The 8,782-nt window shown below is 30.7% G+C and overlaps 2 protein-coding genes across 4 annotated transcripts; one reads left to right on the top strand and one right to left on the bottom strand.

Moving 5' to 3' along the window:
- Window positions 1–379: 379 nt before the first annotated feature.
- LOC102671472 (calcium homeostasis endoplasmic reticulum protein) lies at window positions 380–6,369 on the bottom strand. 3 transcript variants are annotated; one of them, XM_006610817.2, is made up of 8 exons: window positions 6,096–6,114; window positions 5,511–5,681; window positions 4,243–4,906; window positions 4,083–4,154; window positions 3,483–3,879; window positions 3,001–3,404; window positions 2,553–2,918; window positions 380–2,478 (listed from the first exon to the last, which is right to left on the bottom strand). In XM_006610817.2, the coding sequence occupies exons 2-8, from the start codon at window positions 5,608–5,610 to the stop codon at window positions 2,184–2,186; spliced, it is 2,298 nt and encodes a 765-aa protein (XP_006610880.1). In that variant the 5' UTR covers window positions 5,611–5,681; window positions 6,096–6,114; the 3' UTR covers window positions 380–2,183. The 3 variants fall into 3 exon arrangements, with proteins under 3 accessions (XP_006610880.1, XP_006610881.1, XP_006610879.1); XM_006610818.2 differs by lacking the exon at window positions 6,096–6,114 and adding an exon at window positions 6,192–6,369 and having other exon boundaries at window positions 1,150–2,478; window positions 4,243–4,844; XM_006610816.2 differs by lacking the exon at window positions 6,096–6,114 and adding an exon at window positions 6,192–6,361 and having other exon boundaries at window positions 1,150–2,478.
- A 1-nt stretch (window position 6,370) lies between these two features.
- LOC102671345 (eukaryotic translation initiation factor 3 subunit G) lies at window positions 6,371–8,066 on the top strand. The gene is made up of 3 exons (XM_006610815.2): window positions 6,371–6,534; window positions 6,922–7,383; window positions 7,473–8,066. The coding sequence occupies exons 2-3, from the start codon at window positions 6,939–6,941 to the stop codon at window positions 7,883–7,885; spliced, it is 858 nt and encodes a 285-aa protein (XP_006610878.1). The 5' UTR covers window positions 6,371–6,534; window positions 6,922–6,938; the 3' UTR covers window positions 7,886–8,066.
- Window positions 8,067–8,782: the final 716 nt, after the last annotated feature.

Genomic DNA, 8,782 nt, shown 5'->3' on the forward strand with positions numbered 1-8,782 from the left:
GTATCCAATGGATGCATGCCAAAATTATTAACGTAATCTATTTTTTATCTTTATATACTTTTCAGTTTCAGTATTATTTTTTGTTTAAATGTGCTATATCAATTTATATATGTATGGATATGTATATGTGAAATATACGAATTCGGTTTTTTTAAATATAGCCGAATCATTCTATTCAAAATAAGCAATGCATCGATTTGTAAAAAAAATGCGTTTTTTTTGGTAATTCTTTCTTATTGCATTTACCTTGATTTTCATAACTGTTTCATAAATGTGGTCGTAATTTTTAAAAAATGAATTGAACTGTGTTTATAGCATCGTTATAAGATCATCAAAATTATTTTGATTTTTTCTTTTTGGAATCATATAACTATCAAGTGCATTGACACAACTATATCTGAAGATATTGATACAATAATACCATCTACATAGATTGTACAACAGAAAATATTCTCCTATAAACCAAGTGTTTTAATTTATTAATTCCAGTTTGCTTTTTTATTTATTATTGCATTTTATCATCGACCTTTGCCATCAACGAAATTATTTCTCAAGAAGGGCGCTGGATATTGCAGAATCATCGTTGATCTTAATGTTTACGGTTCTCGAGAGCTAATTATCTTTAAAATTTTTGAAAAATGTTATGAAACGATATTACGACTATATAATGATGTATTTGAAAGAAGAAAAGCGATTATTGAATCAAAATTAAAATACGCAATCATTTTAAAAACTATAAATATCGCTTTCCAATCTAATAAACCCCAACATCTCATTAATATGTTAAAATCTTTAAAAACATATTACACTTTAATATAAATGTATACGGATAAAAAAATACTTAAAAAACATAATTATAAAAAGAATATTAAAATTGAAGACGACTTTGTAAGATAATTATTAAGAATACATAGTGGCTTTGTTTACGCCACCAAGCATGTAACTTCTGACTCTTATCGCTGTGAAACCGGTTTGACGTTGGATTTATTCGGTTTCAATATCTACTGCCGCTGGGGGAGTTCAAGAAGGCAATTCTGACAATTAACAATACCATCGGATGTTGAGATTTTCTTAAATTGAAGAGTTGTTAATTTTAATCAATATTTCTTCCTTTCTTTTCCTCGTTCTTTTTCTATAATTTTTCTATCATTGTGTTTGAACATACAGTATTTATTTATCAATTTATTTTTATGTATCCAATATAGTCATTTATTATATTAACTTACTAAATACAAGTACTTTTTTTAGTTCCATTTTTTTTTTTCCACGTGCGAATGATGACTGCACAATGAAGGTCCTCTTATTCTCTTATACAGACATTTAGCAAATTAGTTTATCACTGTTTTACATTGGAGCAGAATTAATTTTAGTAGATGTTATGTGGAATATAATATATAATGTTGCATATTTAATTCGCGATGGACGTAAACCGTGCGATTGGTCGACTTTGATTAATCTTTTGGTTGTTATTTTTATCAAGATATCTCAAATTAGTAATAGATAAATCATGTATTATCATTAATGGTAATCTTGCCGAAAATCGAGTAGTAGTTTTGTACATAATGTACAAGAGATGCATAAAATCGTATATTTTTTTTGTTGTTTATGCACCATAAAATTTGTAATATTTCTGGTGCATATGTGATCATAAACTTATATATCGCTTGTCTTAATTATAAATTGACAAGTACATAATTATTTTTATAAACAATTCTTCTTTTCTTTCATCATTCACTCGTAGTATTTTCCTCATTTGGAAATATACAGATAAATGGTTTGCACCCACGAATGATCGACACGATATTTAGATGATTATTTTTTGTTTTTTTTTTTGAAATATTTAAAAATATGAAATAATTGATCGTTACTTTTAACGAGAATATAAAATTCTAAAACATATATAGTTATAACTTTGCAATTTCAATAATAAACAATTATTATATAATATTGATATAACGCGATGGGGAAATGGATATAAACTATTCGTTAGGCTAATAGCGATTGAAAAAAATATTAAAATCACCGAATAAAAACATTACATGTGTTATGATTGATTGAAAAAGATTGATTGTTGAAAACTTGTGTCGATTATAATTGTGGGAGCATGCGAATTCATGCTGCATGCGATAATTATATTTCATCGAAACGGTTATAGACAAATTAATTGTTTATCTCGATTATATTCAGTCCCGTTCGCCTCTTTCCTCGGCACGTTCTTCCGCTCTCGCTTTCATTCTAGTTATAAATGCTTGACCTTTACTCTTTCTAAAGTTCTCATATGGATCATTTAGATTAATACCGACGCCTTTATACTGATCATTTTTATCTCTAATTTCACCTCCCGATATTGGAGCTTCAATACCCTGTTCATTGGCACCAAGTCCCGCACCTCCCCAACCCATCTTTTTGAGCAACTGATGACCTTTGTTACTTTCGTCGAGGCTAATTTCTTGAGGAGCTTTACTGTAAGTTGATCCGCTAAAAAAAAATTAATTCTTTTAGAAATTGAACTTTCATACATATCATTTTCTATTAGTATTAATAATACTTACAGAAAACTGGGCGGAGTTGGACTTCGATCTTGCCTATCCATTCTCCTATCAGGACTTCGATCCTTGTTGCTATTTCTCCTTCTTCTGCTTCTGTTATTATGATTGCTGTTACGACTGTTACGTCTGTGATTGGCAGCGGGAGATCTAGATCTGCTTCTACCTCTAGATCTTGAGCGTGATCTACTTCGCGATTTACTTCGATATCGTTTCTTTGGTGGACTAGGACTTTTAGATCTTGGCCTTAGAATTGGTGATGGCGATTTTGATTTTTGTCTTATACCAGCTATTATATCTTCTTCTTTACGTTTACGTGCGGCATTTTTTGCTTTGTAATACTCGTATAAACCTAATTTTTCCCAACCGTCACTGTAATTACAATATAATATTATAATATAAAATTTAAAAATCTATATAAAATTTAAAAGTCAATATTTTCATTATATCTTACCTGTCCCGTGGAGAGTCATGATTCGGTGGTGCATAAAATGCTTCGACAGCAGCTACTAGTCGTTCGCTTGGAGGGGCAGGAGGTGGTAGTCTAATAGCTTCTGGATCCAAAGGTTTATATTCAGCATCTTCTAATTTGATTAAGGGCACCATCAAGCCAGCAGGAAGTTCGTAATAAGGCATACTGGGCATTAAATCTTCAACAGAGGGCTCGTGTATAACAGGTGGTGGACCAAATCCAGGTGGAGGTTTTGAAAAGTCTGGTAATGGAACATTTGAAAATGGTGGAGGTTCATTTCCAGGTGGTACACCCCATCCAGGTGGTGGTTGACTGAAATTTACATCTGTGCTTATTGGAGCTGGAGGACCGGAATGACTAGGTGGCATAGACATATTCTGTTGATTCTGTAAAATAAAACATTTCATATTATATATTATATATACATATATGTAAAATATGTATAAGAGATAAAATTAACTTACCAATTGTGGTGGTGGTGGAGGAGGAGCTTTCAATTGTTGATCAATTGCAATTTTTTGTTGCTCGATATTTTGAATTTGTCTTAAAGCATGTGTAACAAATGCTTGATGTTGTGCTTGATAATTATCAAAAGTTTGTTTTGTTGATGTAGTGATTGGTGTAATAGCGCTGGCATGTTGTGCAACCAAGTTAGCCTGATATTCAGACCAAGATGTACTTGGTTGTTTCAATTTATCTATAATTCCTTCATCAAAGTAATTATTTTTTGACTCCCACAAACTTAATAGTTTATTTAATTTATTAAGTTGTTCTTCTGATGCAGCTAGTGAAGTGTTACAGAACATGGGAACAACAACACTTTCCATCGCCTTGCGAAGATCCATAGATTTTTTTCTTGCACTAAAGAAGTTTAAAATTAAATATCGTGCACGACTAATTTCATAAAAATTATCAAACTTTATAATTATAAATATTATTTATACTGAAATTGAAGTATTAAATCTTGCATTCAATAAGTAAAATATACTTTAATTTAAAAAATTCGATCTCTACAAATATTGCAAAATAAAAAATTTGCAGTTATAAATAAATATTATACTTACCAATGATGTAAGACATCGTTGACCAGATAGATGATGTGAAGTTTATGACTAAAATTTGTTGCCTGAATCACTCTGAAAAAGATAAATAGAAATTAATATATACACATATATATTTTTTTAATATTAATATTATATTATTAAAATCGAATATAATTTTTACTTTTTCAGCAAGTGATCCGCAACGACTTGATTACTTTGCGGAGTAACCGAATTTTGGAGTATCCAGGCTTTTCCTGCACTTATACTATCCTTTGTGCAGCTATCAATAATAGGCTGTAATACTGCATCAAATGCAGTAAGATCTGTATTTGTGCTTTGTGCACTATTTTGTAAAGCTGTTTCTTGAGCTTGTCTCACAGCATCCTCAACCCTTCCTTGTTGTTGTGCCATCAATGCAGCATGTTGCGCAGCCAAATTTTGTTCTGATTGTCTAACTTGTTCCTGTAACGTGGTCTGCTGTGACTGAAGGTTTGCTAACTCATTTTGAAGCCATCCAGGAGGTCCTCCAATGTTAACCGGTTGATTCACACCACCAATAGATGGATTCACACCTCCCATAGCACCAGGAACTGGTCCAATTGGCGGTCCTGCATTTCCTGGCCCTCCAATTTGTCCTGGTACTCCAGGTATAACCGGACCACCTTGATTTCCCACTGGTCCAATTCCCACAACCGGGTTTAATCCATTGTTTTGAGTATTTAGGCCAGGTGCAAGATTGACGTTATTCAGTGGCTGCGCGACGGTAACGGCTGTTTGCTGCTGCTGCGAAACGTTTAAACGTGGGTCTGCATTTTGCATTGGATTTATTCCTTTTTGCTTTAAAACTGTAAACGAATGACGGTGAATTATTGTAAGATGTTTGATTCCTTCAATGGATATTGAAAAAGTATACAAATAGTCCAATTTCTGTTGAGTCTTATCTTCTACCAGTGCATAATAAAATTCTTGGCATTTATGAGAGAATTATATTGAAAATTCGGTAAGTCTTTTAGGAGCACTATAATCTTTCCCTGTATTATATTTATATATATATATACATGTATTTTTTACTTTTTTTTTTACAGTACTAGGGTATTACAGGGTATTAGTGGGTTATACTTCCCACATAGATTGAAGCAATATATCAATAATGTAGTCCATATTAGATAAGCTCCAGTAAGAATCTTAAAACTACATCTTCTTAAAATCACCATTGCCAAGAAATAGAATATGTCTTTAGCTAAAGCATTCTGCTTAATAAATAGTAATTCCAAAATCTTGAAATCAAGTGCTCATATTCGATGAATAATAGTTTTGTATGTTCACTATGACGAATTCAGACCCTTTCACCCGTATCTCTTTTTCAAAGTCATTCCTTGTTCGTCGAATAAAGCATGGCCATTATGCTTCTCAATTGTTGTAGCTGTTAAGGGGCTGTATCCCACTTACTGGCTTGCTCTGTAGTCACTTTGTATTGATAGTAGTTGAAGTGCTCTCCACCGAACAGGAAACCAAATTTTGGGTTGTCCTTCTGCTTGTTTTTTGTCATCTGCTCGAACTCTGGTCCATTGCGAGCCACGAACTGAGCCAGTTTGTCTATGATGTTCCGTAACTCTGTATCTGGGTATTATACCAAAATGAAAAGAATTAGTATGATACCCTAACAACAATGAGTTACTTATACAATTATTACGATATAAAAGGCAATATTTAAATACAGTACTGAAATAGGATCTCTTATTTTTAAAGTATGCAGTCCTAAATCAGCCCATCGTAACCTGAAATATTGAATCTGTTTTGTAACTTATCACTTTGTAAATATATCTACGGAGATTCGCTTGAGGAGAATTTAACTCGTCGAGTGAATAGCTTTTTAATGGTAGCCTAATACGTTGCACAGGTTTACATAACCTACTATTTAGAATCTACATTTTGTCTTTTTTAAACATATCTCATTATTTCCATTGCGTGGAAACTCACAAATCCTCAATTCTGACTAACTAAAATGCTAGAACGATAGATCATAGATATTACGGTTAATAAAAAAGATGGAACGTTATGCTCGCCCGGAGTGGGAATGTGCAAGACCGCGCTTGGCCAAATCGCCAAATCACAACATTCTTTTCTTACCTGCAGGTGCCTGGTCCATTATCGCGATTACTCTTTTACTTTCACACTGAATTCAATTACGTTTATATTTACTTTTGTTAATACTTTTCCGTACACGATCGTTGTACGGATCCGGAAAACATTATTTTTTTACACTGAATACGACAACGCTAGACGTCGCCATTAATTTCGGAGTATTCATGCTTCAAAAGATCACCGCCAGAGCCGCTGACAAACCAATTCAATCACATGCGGAAATTCCTCCATTTCGGCTCATTTTCATTTACACTATAGAATTTACTTTCTTGTTAATTTTTTATATATATCATATTCACGTCGATTCTCTGTGCAATAATTTTGATCGGTAAGTATTTACAGCAAAATATATTTAAAATGGATCACCAAATTTCTGTTTGCACATTAATTTTATGATCTTATAGCTTAAACATATTTTTTTGTTATTATATTCATACAACATTAATAAATTTTTTTTATTATATTATTTTTATTTATTGTTCATTTATTAAATTTTAATTATTTTTTTATAAATTATGATTAAATAGCTTTTTAATCAATATTATCAATATTCTTGTTTTATTTATCAATTCTAATTTACTAATCTAACCTATTGTGTCGCATCTGTCACATTATTAAAAATAATTTTTAATCAATATAATTTTTCATTCATTATTAGACAATAATATAAAAATATTATTTATATTAATTTTTAATTAATTTTTATTTATGTTAGTTGAATAAATTTCTGGAATGCCTGTGGCAGAAGTAAAATCTAGTTGGGCTGATGAGGTTGAAGAAGAAGGAGGAGCATTACCTCCACCTTCAGAATCTTATGAAAATGGCTTTAAAATTCTTACTGAATATAAATATAATCAAGACAACAAAAAAGTCAAAGTTGTTCGTACATACAAAATAGAAAGACGTGTAGTTTCAAAAACTATAGCTGCTCGTAAAAATTGGGCCAAATTTGGAGATTCTGCGGATGACAGACCTGGACCTAATCCTGCTACTACAGTTGGCGGTGAAGATGTCTTCATGCAATTTATTTCCAGTAAAGAAGAAGAAAATAAGGTTGAAGAAGATACTCTTGAAAAGTTAAAGAATATGGGAGATAAAGGTGTAGTTAAATGTCGTAATTGCAATGGAGATCATTGGACATCCAAATGTCCTTATAAAGATACTGTTCTTGCTGGAGGTATTTTTTATCATTATGAATTACTATTTGTAAAAAAATTATTTAGAATTTTTCCATTTTATATATGGAAAATGTGGATTAATTTGCAGGTAAAGTACCAGATGATAAGAAACCTCTTGTTAATACTGGTGCTCCTGGAACAATGACAGAATTGAAACCTCAAGGTAGTAAATACATACCACCTGGTATGCGTGATGGAGGAAGCAAACGTGGAGATTCTATGCAAATGCAAAGACGTGACGATACTACCGCTATTCGTATTTCTAATTTGTCGGAAAGCACTACTGATGCAGATTTGGATGAATTGGTTAAGCCATTTGGATCTGTACTGAAGTTTTATCTTGCTAAAGACAAACAAACTAATCTTTGCAAAGGATTTGCATATGTACATTTCAAATATAGGATGGAAGCTGCAAAAGCTATTGCTACACTCAATGGTTATGGTTATGATCATCTTATTTTGAATGTAGATTGGTCAAAACCACAGCAGCAAAACAATTAAAATATTCAATTCAATAATTTTTGTTATCTGGATTTCATCTGTAAAAATATAGAAAATACGCAATTATTTAATCTCTACATCAGGAACAGTATATTATAGCGTACATTATTTCAATTTTTGGTGTATTATGTATCAAGAATGAGTACAGTAAACATATTCATAAGAATTTCCATTGATAGTATTAATAAAATTTTTATCAAATTATATTTCATTGAATTAGAATAATTTTTTTGTTTCCTGATGTCACGATTCATTGCCATTTTTTATTAATTCAAGTTCTTGCATTCGTTATTGTAAAAATATAATTTCTATTCCTTAATATTCTTGTGATAAAAAATAAATAATATAAAATTATCATAAAACTTTTTATTTATTCATTAGATAATAGTAATATCCATTCTAAATATCTTAGATCTTTTCTGTTTGTTTCAAAAGTAATTGAAATTTTATTAAAATATGATACATAAAGTTGATAATCTGATCTTAAATTACATTGTAATATTACTCAAGTATTACCCACGTAATGTATATAAAGAGATATAAATCAATTTTTATATATAGAATATAATATATATATATATATATTTTTATATATAGAACTTGTCTAATAACGCTATCTCTTTATAAAATACTCAAACATATCGTAAATGTTATCGATAGAGTAAATTTTTTTTAATGGATCTTAATAAGAGGCGACATCTTTTTTCAGAATATTAAAATTAAAAGAAAAGAGGTTTCAGCATTTTTCAAAGAGATGGCGGTATTAATCAAAGACTTTAAAAAAATTTACCTTATCAACAATAATGATATTCCATATGTTTTAATATTTTTCGAAGAGATAGCGCTACTAATTAAAAAAAATAATTTATTTTTTAATCTTTTTTTTTTTTTTTTTTT

The sequence above is a fragment of the Apis dorsata genome, unplaced genomic scaffold, assembly GCF_000469605.1.
Source record: "Apis dorsata unplaced genomic scaffold, Apis dorsata 1.3 scaffold_78, whole genome shotgun sequence".
NCBI classification, from domain to species: Eukaryota; Metazoa; Arthropoda; class Insecta; order Hymenoptera; family Apidae; genus Apis; species Apis dorsata.

Excerpts from the sequence above, each read along its gene's own strand:
- LOC102671472 (XM_006610816.2), bottom strand. Across the intron at positions 3,880-4,082 it reads AACGATGTCTTACATCATTG|TGCAAGAAAAAAATCTATGG; the intron begins GTAAGTATAATA and ends AAACTTCTTTAG. Across the intron at positions 2,919-3,000 it reads CATGACTCTCCACGGGACAG|TGACGGTTGGGAAAAATTAG; the intron begins GTAAGATATAAT and ends TTGTAATTACAG.
- LOC102671345 (XM_006610815.2), top strand. The coding sequence starts at position 6,939 with ATGCCTGTGGCAGAAGTAAAATCTAGTTGGGCTGATGAGGTTGAAGAA. Across the intron at positions 7,384-7,472 it reads AGATACTGTTCTTGCTGGAG|GTAAAGTACCAGATGATAAG; the intron begins GTATTTTTTATC and ends ATTAATTTGCAG.